Below are 10,822 nucleotides of genomic sequence, written 5' to 3' on the forward strand. Positions count from 1 at the left end.
TCTGCACAGGAAGGCTGTGATAGCTGGAATTGAATCCCGGACTTCGGCACAGTGGGGCTGCGCGCTAACCACCCAACCCCCGTGCTACCCCTGAAAAAACTGAACACTAGAATTTTGCACATTCGCTAGAGGTATGTCTACTCGTTTCCAAAAGTGGCCATTTGGAGACTCCAAAAAGACTAGTGACTGAAGGCATCATACAGACACGTATTTGCTTTTCAACAGTCTAATGGCCTTGTCACTATTATTAAAGCTTGGCTGTATAAGTGGGATCAAAAATGACCACATCGGTTGTTATTCTTTAAAATAATTGAAAATAAAAACAGTCGTGATACTGTAATACTCGAAGGGTTCCTCGTAAAACACGAGTATAACATAATGCCAACACACACACACACACACTAATTATTGACCCTACTATAGAAGGGTGTACGAACGGGTAAGTCTTGCTTCCAAGGGATAAGGACTGACCAAAAAAATAGCACTTTAAAAAAAAATCGAAAATTGCATCAAAATTTCAATACTAGTCTGAAAAATCGCAATTAAGTTTTTCCCCCAAATCGTGCAGCCCTAGTGTGTGGGCTCATCTGCCCCTTCCCTGAGGTGTGTACTGAACACTATAAAATATGGTGTGCCTCATTAAATGTACAGCTATTACACATAACTTTTCAACATACATTCCTAAGAATATTTTAAGGCAAACTGTTCTATAGGGCCGAAAAACCTTACCTCCATTAAACCCCCAGATGTATCCAGATCGTACACAATCGTTGGGGTCTCCATTTTGTCCCACATTCATCCGGGGCGAAAGTACCAAAATCAATGGACAATCCCAATTTCGAATGGGTACGCGATGGTGAGCGTTTTTCCAGCAATGTTATTGTACGATTTAAAATGAACTGAGCAACAGAATGCTTTCCCGGAAATGTTGAAATCGTTAGCCAGCTAATGGACTAACGACGGCATGAAGCAGTCAAGGTTGGGGAGCTAGCGGACTCGCTAGCTAGTCTACGCGCCGCCCTATAAGGGACACAACTCGGTGACAATCCTGTGTTAGACACTGGACAGTTTGAGCCACCCTCAAACTGTAAAAGGGAACCCAATATGCAGTGTCTTGTATTCAAAATTCACTTATTGTTTGCTTCAAAACATCCATCTGCGGCCTAGCTGGCCAGCCATGATTCTAGTTTCTGCTCCTGCAAAACAGTCTTGAAAATATGCAAAGCTCTTCGTTTCCATTGTCAACAGTAGACGTAGTCCCATAACATAAACGACGAACATGCGCGATCCAAAATGCACGACTCCAAGACGTGTTTGCAATATAATCCACTGAAAATGTAAAGGGCGAAGCTAATTTCGATAGTGTTATTGTTGTGAATGCAGCAGTGAATGTACACTGGCAGCTAGCATCATCCTCTCCTTTTTGGCGCAACCGCAAATCGCCGTCTGAGCATGCGCAGTGTAGCGGATGTGCAAGGGACAGGAGAACGAATAGTCCTTTCGTCCAGTGTGTGCCGAACGGGAGTAGGCTGAAGCTTAACTTTTAAATACCTACCTCTATCTTATTCACTTAGTTGCACAGAAGATATATATGTGTATATATACTGTGTGCAGCAGTGCTGGAGCCCATCCCAGCTGTGTCTGGGCAGTGGGCAGCCAGTCGCAGGGCACACAAGAGACAAAACAACAATATATATATAAATGTGTGTGTGTGTGTGTGTGTGTGTACTGTATATAAGTATAAAAGGTTCAAAGTTGAAATGAGTTCAAAGTTCACTGGAGAATAAAAAAATAAATGTTATTAAAATGTATTAGAATCATGGATTTTTTTCCAACAAAAAAAATTGCGTGCGTTTCTTTAGGGCACTCCAGTTTCCTCCCACACTCCGAAACGTGTGTCAGGTGGTCCAGGCTGGTCTAACTTGTCCCTATGTGTTAATGAGCAACTGTGTTGTCACACACACACGGGTCACACCCCGTCAGGCCTGGCGGCACAGTCGCAGCCCCCTCTCCTTCGGAGAACTACGGAGCCCCCCACGAGCGAGTCTAGCGCTACTAAGGATTACCTTAGGCGCCTTGAGTGACTCAACAACAACTGTGTTGTCTGTCTCAGTGTGCTATGCAACTGGCGGGCAACCAGTTCAGGGTGACCCCTGCCCGATGATAGCTGGGATGGGCTCCAGCACCAACGCGGGCCTACTGAGGACAGGCGGTGCAGATAATGAATGGATGGATGGATGTCTGCATGTATTCATAAACAAAAAATTGGGTAGGTCTCCATGGCCAAACTTTTTAAACCAATGCGGCCCCCGACTCCAAATAGTTGCCCATGCCAGGTATAAGGTATTGAGGAATTTTCACGGGAGAGAAAAGAACCTGGCCTTTGAAAAGGCCAGCAAAAGAATATGTTCAGTCAGAATGAACTTTGAAAACATTGACCCATCTAAGGTCACGTGTAAAAAAACTTGAAATAAAACTCTCTTTGTTGATGGTGGACGCATCAGGTTAGCACTGCTCGTTCTATGCGTTTATACTGTCATTGGCGTCGGTTTTAAGAGGATTGTTAATTATTAATTTTACAATTCTAACCATTTTAACATAGTTAGAAGTAAAGCAGCCGAGTCCTGCCATGGCCGGGCATTATACCGGCGGGCGGAGACGTAACTGCGTGAGATTCTTGCTCAAAGATGTTGTGGCAATTTCGGAGGGAATGTCAAGGACGGATTTTATTAACAAGTTTGTTGAAAAGATTCTGAAGTTTAAAAAGGAGGAGGTACATGCTGTCATAAAAATGACTTCTGGCAAAGGCTTTGATGTGAGTTTTGAAACGGCAGCTCTTTATCAAGAGTTTTGGAATCGCTTTGAGGGAGTGAGGTCCCAGTTTTCAGGATTTACAGTGGAGAAGCTGACTGATAATACTAACAAGATTGTCGTTGTTAGAATGTTTAGTGAAATGATCAGTGCTGATGACGTCTGTTATTGGTTGAGTAGATACTGCTCAGTAAAAGGCCAGGCTATGAAGGTGAGGTGTGAGAAAGGCTATTGGAATGGTGCCTGGAGGGTACCAGTCCAACTACGGCCAGATCCTCAGGGCTTTCAGGGAATGAAACAAATTCCGTCGACTATATTCCTGGGGGAAAACCGTGGCTTTATCCACTATCAAGGGCAACCGAAACTCTGTCGCAAGTGTGGTGAGCATGGGCATCTGGCTGAGGTATGTGATCGAATTTTTTGTGGAAAGTGCAGAACAATTGGACATTCCTTTGAGGAATGTAGCAATAGCAGAAAATGCAATCTCTGTGGAGAAACGAATCACCTCTTTAGAAACTGCCCGAATTCGTTTGCTAACAAATTGAAAGCTAGGAAGGCAGTTAACAAAGACAACAAAGACAATGAAATGATGTCAGACAACATAGATAATGAAATGAATAAATGTCACAAAGACAATGAAGTGAATAAAGATAACAAAGACAATGAAATTAATAAAGTCATGGAAATACAAAATGAAAATGAACAAGAAATTAATGAAGTTATAGAAATACCCAATGAAGATGAACAGGAAATGAATAAAGTTATGGAAATACCCAATGAAATTGATCAAGAAATGCACAAAGAAATTGGACAAGACAAACAAATTGAAAAAACAGATGTACCTACCAAAACCCCTGGAGCAGAGACCAGAGAATCAAAATTGAAACAGGAAGAACCTGGAAATTCTGATTCGATTTCTCATAAAATACCTGAATTTGGACATGACAAACGAATAGAAAACGCAACTGCCACTCCGAAAACACATATTAATCAGGAATGGCCTGGAAGAGAGTTCAAATTAGCAAATTTGTTTGCTACGCCATTGCCGGGATTTGGAGAAGTCAAACAAATCGAAAAGGCGAATGACTCTCCAAAAACCCATACGGGCACTGGAAAGAGGAGTAAAAGTAAGACAAAATTGGGAGTGGTGAAAAAACCAGAAACAAAGATAAGAGATTTAGAAGAAAGCCGATTGCCGGTGAATAAGCCCACAAGGGAACTGTATGAAGTTGAGACGGAGGAAGTCGGGGAGGGAAAAAATCTGACCCTTAGTGGGCAAGGAAGTAAAAGACCCTTTGATAGGTCCTCTGGCTCACCCCCTAACCCAGAAAAAAGGGGAAGACCTGGAACCACAGACAGAGAGTCAGAGGGTCCCAGAGTTTTCCCCGGTGAGTCTCAAAATGAGGTACTACTCTTAAGTGATGTGTCTGACACAGGTGACACTCTCGATGATCTCGATGATCACCAAAGAATGGACTCAGATCCCCCGGTTTTGTCTAACTAGTTTAAATACTTTAACAACAATTATGAACATTACATTCTCTACTATCAATGTGAGAAGTGTGAGATCAAAGGTTAAGGCTCACAGTGTTTTATCGTTCTTAAAAACTATCAGAACGGATGTGTTTTTACTACAGGAATGCTGCATCCCCTTTCTAAAAAATTATAAACAGTGGGAAGAGATTTGGCCATATCCGTCATTATGGAGTGGCTCGAATGAAAACCGTAACGATGGGGTAGCCATTTTAATAAACAACCCTCAACTCATCATAAAGGGGAGTACTGTGATGAGAGACAGACGCGCAATCTTAGCAAGACTTTCTTATATAGGGAATGATTTTAACCTCATTAACATATACGGCCATGCCGACAGACAACTCAGGTACGAACTTTTAGAGGACATCCAGTCGCATATGCTAGGCCATCAACCACTAATCGTGGGAGGAGATTTTAATTGCATCCTAAGTAGGAAGGATAGAAAGAGGAATGATGAGGAGTTTAAAGTAGATAAAACATCAACTTTATTACAAGACATGTGCCGGACATTTAAACTGGTGGACTGTTTCAAATCCATACATCCAGGAGAGGAGGGCTTCACCTGGTTCAGTAGTGACAATGCCAGAGCCTCTCGAATAGACTACATATTTACGAGGGGTTTAGCACAGAGTGATGCAAGATTAATTCCAGTTTTTTTTTCGGATCACTTGCTACTGTCCTGCTCTTTCTCATTTCCTTCAGGTATGACTGTTGGGAAGGGTTTGTGGAAGTTAAACTGCTCCCTGCTGGAGGATGAGGCTCTAGCCGCACAATACAGGGAGCTGTACAAAGACTGGCAGACCCTTCAAGACTCGTATGATTCACGAGCACAATGGTGGGAAATGACAAAGAAACGAACACAGACCTTTTTTAAAAATGCAGGGAAAAACAAGAAACTCAAAGAGATGAAACGCATGTCGGGACTACAAAGAAGACTCCAACGCTATTTCATCCTAACAGAAAAGGGGATGGACTTTAATGATGAAATCAAAGAGATCAAACAAGAACTAAACGCTTTGGCGGAAATAAAGAGCAAAGGCATCATAATAAGAAGCAGAGAAAGAGAAATAGAAGAAGGGGAAAAATGTACACGCTACTTTTTAAAAAAAATTATGGGCAAAAATGAGGGGATTTTTAAACTTCAAAACGAAAACGGGCAAATAACAAAGGAAAGTAGTGAAATAACCAGATTGGTCGAAGACTACTACAAAAAATTATTTGAAAAGAAAGAAACATATGAGAATGAAATGGGGCATGTATTAGATCATATTTCAAGATCAGTGCGTCAAGACCCCTTTTTAACATCGGACTTTACCCAAGACCAACTGAATGATTGCATAAAGACTATGAAAAAAGGCAAATCACCCGGGGAGGACGGACTCAACCTCGAATTTTACCGGACTTTTTGGGATATTTTAGCACCAGATCTGTTAACTGTTTTTAACGAATTTTCCAGTCGAGACCATATGCCAGACAGTTTCAGAATCGGGATAGTTACTCTATTGCACAAAAAAGGAGACAAAATTGACTTAAAAAACTGGCGACCCATAACGCTTTTAAACGTGGACTGTAAAATTTTCAGCAAGCTTCTAGCAACACGAATGTCTGTTGTCTTGGGAGACTTGGTTGATCCAGACCAAACCTGTGCCATTGTGGGAAGGAAGATCAGCGACAGTCTCATGCTGATCCGTGACACCATTTGTTATGCAAGAGACAGAAACATGCGACTAGCGGTCCTAAACCTAGACTTTGAAAAAGCCTTTGATCGAGTCTCGCACCAATACCTCTTCAGGGTATTGCAAAAATGTGGTTTTCCCCAAAAATACATCAATTGGGTAGGACTGCTATACCGAGACATCTACAGCAAATTCATGATTAACGGGAATTTATCGGAAGCAATCGAGATCAACTGCGGTGTACGTCAAGGTTGCCCTATGTCTCCCCTTCTCTATGTTCTTTGCATTGAACCTTTGGCACAAATGTTAAGAAAAGATAGATTTGTCGAAGGCATCAATATCCCAGGAAGTGGGGGACAAATTACCAAGTGTGTTTTGTACATGGATGATTTTAATATTTTGTGTACTGACCGCGCATCTGTTGAAAGAGCCCTTGACTTGACTGACCTGTTTGGGAGGGCGTCTGGGTCAAGGCTAAATAGAGAAAAATCACAAGTGAAGTTTTATGGAATGTGGAAAGAGACAGAAAAGGCAGGACTCCCGCTGACGGTGTTAAAGACAGACCAGAAAATCCTAGGGATAAAATTCAATGCGGATGGAGGAGGCGAGACCAACTGGGATGACGTGACAAGGAAAGTTAAGCAAAAACTTGTTTTTTGGTCACTAAGAAAACTGACAATAGAGGGGAAGGTCCTAATCATCAAAGCGATCATCCTCCCAATGCTTTTGTCAATCAGTTTAATTTTTATGCCTAAAAGAAACGTGCTGTTACAAATGGACCGAGCCATCTTTCGCTTTGTCTGGGGCTCAAAGTGGGAAAGGATAAAAAGAGATACAATGAAAAAGAAAAAGGAAAAAGGGGGGAAAGGAGTGCCTGACCTCCAGCTTTTCCTGGGAAGCAAATATGTCTCTCTCCACTTCCAAAACGCTGTGGGCCCACCCAACAACCCGAAAAGTCAAGCAATGACTCGTTTTTGGATGGGCTCATATTTGCGGAAGCTAAAGCTTGTACCAGACAATCGTTTGATTCCAGTTTCGTTTAACTTGCCACCAACACATCTCTTTATCCGGGATTTTTTGAAGAAGTTTGATTTGGAAACACAAGAATGTCACACTTTACAAAACCACAGGGCCCTTATTGCTATTGTGCAAGAGCGAGCTACAGTAAGCCCTGTGCGGGGGCTTGCGTTTGGCGAATCCACAACGGTTTGGAGCAACGTCAATCATCCTGCCCTCCCAAACAGACTACGAGACTTGTCATGGATGGTGGCTCATGAAGTTCTCCCAGTCAGAGCTGTAATGCACCACCGAGGAATGTCAGCGACTTCGACGTGCCCTCGACCTGGCTGTGGCGCCCAGGAGTCGGTGAGGCACCTTTTTTGTGAGTGCAGCGCTGCCAAGGTCTTGTGGACAATGGCCGAACAACTAGGAAAGTTCCCGGACTTGCCAGCAGGAGAGGTCCCTGATGCACAGTACGTGCTTTACGGGGTGAGTCGGTCGAGGAGGCATCGGAACGACTTTGCCAGGGACTGGCTCACTCTCGCCGCCATCAAGGACGCCATCTGGACCTCCAGAAACCTGCTGGTATGGAGGTGCAGGCAGATCCCCCCCGTGGCTGTGCTCCAAATGGCTGCAGATACCATACAATCTGCGAGCGGCGGGCCTAGGACGCAGCCATAAAGAAGACTCGTCTGTACCCACCCGGAGGGGGGAGCCGGAGCTACACTGTGGGAGTCCCGGCAGCAACGGCCTGGGTTGTGGAACCCAGAAGGGAGAGGACCCACGCAGAATGGAAAGGACCCACACAGAGGACTGGAAGAATGCTGCTTGGGAGGGTGGGATGGCAGAGCTATGCCCTTGCACAATAGTATTGCCTTTTACACGCTGGTTAACTACTGTTAAAAGAAAATAACTCTGAAATTGTTTAATTGATGTTGAAAATGTCAGGAAAAAATGTTAAAACGTCATATCGTCACGTCATATTGTCAAATATAAAAAAGATGTGAATATGCTTGATGGCTGTGTTTTGCTGCTGTTGGTGTCGGTGGATTTGTTCAGACCGAGGACAATCGACTTTGGCCTGGACGGATCTATTGACACTAACAAAGATGTTATATAATGAAATTGTGAATATGTTTGATTTTCGAGAAGGTTTGTTCAAACCTCACTTTGTGTTTGCTGTTAAAAACGTAATATTGGAATATAATATTGTGAATGTGCTTAATTGCTGTTGAGATTGTCATGATTGTTTTCTGTTTTTAGTGTCAATAAATTTGTTCAAACCAAAAAATCCTAAGTTTGTTACAATAATTTGTAAATTTACACAGAATAAGGCAAGTCAAGTAACAATATAAAGTACAATCAACAGAGGTATTACATATTTAAAGGACATCTCAAACTTGATTTAAATTATAATCAGTTACCATAAGTATTTTTTTTCTTATTAAATCAAAGAAACCTTTCTATTCTTAAAAGAGAACAGAAACAAAACTCACCAAAACCTGTTCAGTTTGGGTTTTCGTCATATCTGAATCACCGTCACTGGCGTATTCACTAAAGAAAAGAATAGATTTGGTTTTACAATTCCAAACAATGTTGTTCTGATGGTGGCTATCATAATCACAGGTTCGGTATGTTGTGTTCTCTGGCGTGCACGTTCTCCCCACATCGAGCAAGGATGAAAGACAAGCTATCGGCACTAGCTATGATGTCTATGATGTCTTTTATTGTTTTGTAACACAAATGTGTCAGAACATGAAATATTGTATTTGAAAAAGGTATTAAAATTCAACGCGATGAATACAACTCCAGAAGTTGTCTGAATAAGAAACCTCAGTCTGTTAAATCAAGTCAAGTTATGTTCAATTGTAGCCCATATTCACAAATCTCAAAGGGCTTTACAAACTACAAATTACTATTACACTTTTACAGGGTCAAGGAAAAACTCAAAAACCTCAGAATGAGGAAATAAGGAACCTTTGAGAAGGGGTCGCACATGTGCCAATCCCCCTTCCAGCATTTCCAACACTTCTACTGAGGTTGCAGATCGAATTTCAGAGGGCATTGCATTCCACAGCACCAAGGAACACTCTTGAACCTGTGGATTTCTTTTTGGTCTTGCGATTTCTAGTAGACCAACATTTTCAGAGTGAAGGCTCCAAGCAAGAACATAGGGGAAATTAAATCTGAAAGATATGAGGGTGGCAAGTCCGTGCATAGATTTGTATAATAACAAAATAACCTTAAAATTGGCATGTCCAGCATGGTCGCCGTAGCGACCGGCTGGCCCCGCCCCCTTGGCACCGGCTGTAGCAGATTTTCTAATTTGCGTGTGTGCTTCTTAAGCGCGGGTTTTGGGAATTGCCGGTTGCGGGTTCATTGCATTACTTTGCATTATTCTGTTCTGTTTGACTTGAGGAAACCTGTACTTGCCTGAGTAAAAGCCTGTTTTGTGAGTATTCCTAGTCTGAGTTCCTGTTTGCCTGTAAGCCTGTTTTTGTTTTTGTGTTGGACGACTTTTATTTCCTTAATAAAAGTAACTGATCGTTAACGCGAATGAGTTCACCCTTCCTGCCTCCTGCCCCCGATTTGGTCCGGTCCCGTGACAAAAATCACACCCTATACTGACAGGCAGTCAGTGCAGGTCACTTAAAATCAGGGTAATGCTGCATAGATGGAAAAGCTGTTCTAGTAATATTCTCACAAGTAACTGAAATGACTGATTAGGGTCAAACGCCTACATATTTGACCGAATCACTCTGGGTGAAAGTACATTTGGCAAGGTTCAGAGCAATGTTTGAGAACAAGTCACAGAATTAAGAAGGACCAATAATTAACTTTTCAGTTTTTTGAGGCGAAGAAGTTAATTGACATCCATCTTTTTATGTCAGTGAGGAATGCCTCCAAATTTCCAAAACTTAGTGGAAATTTAGAAGTCACAATACCAAGGCCGCGTCAGGATTAATGTTGATTGTATGATTTGGTATGTGCATCACTAATACACTTTTTGGGAAAGGCATTGACAATCGAAAGTATTATAGGACAAAATTCGTCAGTTACTTATTTTGACTCAAGTGTCTTCAAAATCACTTTGGACATAAAAAAAAATACATGATATGATAAATACCTGGACTATAAGTTTATTGCTCAGAAGTATTTTTAAAGGTGTGTCATTTACTCATCACTGTTGTTGTATTGTCATGAAAGATCCATCCATCCAGCGATTATCTGCACCGCTTATCCTCAATATGGTCGCAGGGTTGCTGGAGCCCATCTCAGCTGTCCTCAGGCAGTGGGCAGGGGAAACCCTGAACTGGTTGCCTGCCAGTTGCAGGGAACACAGAGATGGACAACTCACTTGCTCATTCACACCTAGGGACAATTTGAACCAGCCAATTAACCTTAAATGTATGTTTTTGGAATGTGTCAGGAAACCGGAGTGCCCAGAGGAAACCCATGCAAGCATGGGGAGAACAGGCAGAACTGTGCCGCACACGCGCTAACCATTCATCCGCCGTGCCGCTAGATGAGAGATATTCGATAAAATAAAGTAGATCACGCAGCAGTACACACATTTATTTCAAGGAAATAAATCCGGGTGTCCAAGGATCTTTCACATACAAGTTGGTAAATTAAAAAACAAAACTCTTCTGCTTGATACATATATAACAATAAAAATATATTAAAACATTGTCTTATATTTTATGATATGGCGTCAACTGTAAACACACTTAAAAAATGTAAATGAGTGATTTCAACATAATTTCAAACCTTGAGGCTTAACTTAAAGGGAGAGTGTT

At 42.1% G+C, this 10,822-nt stretch overlaps 1 protein-coding gene across 3 annotated transcripts in view; it reads right to left on the bottom strand.

Annotated features, from left to right (window-relative positions):
• The window catches only part of LOC148357430 (PHD finger protein 12-like), a 45,575-nt gene extending 36,924 nt beyond the window's left edge, over positions 1–8,651 (bottom strand). For 2 of the 3 annotated variants that reach the window (XM_088345882.1, XM_088345880.1), the window contains exon 1: positions 730–1,445. In XM_088345882.1, the coding sequence (XP_088202008.1) occupies positions 730–795 (66 nt within the window). In that variant the 5' untranslated portion in view covers positions 796–1,445. Of the gene's footprint in view, positions 1–729; positions 1,446–8,518 lie in introns of those variants that run through there. The other variant, XM_088345881.1, reaches the window with a different exon arrangement.
• Between the last annotated feature and the right edge of the window lie 2,171 nt (positions 8,652–10,822).

The sequence above is a fragment of the Urocampus carinirostris genome, chromosome 10 (assembly GCF_059441175.1).
Source record: "Urocampus carinirostris isolate Australia breed hairy pipefish chromosome 10, RoL_Ucar_1.0, whole genome shotgun sequence".
NCBI lineage: Eukaryota > Metazoa > Chordata > Actinopteri > Syngnathiformes > Syngnathidae > Urocampus > Urocampus carinirostris.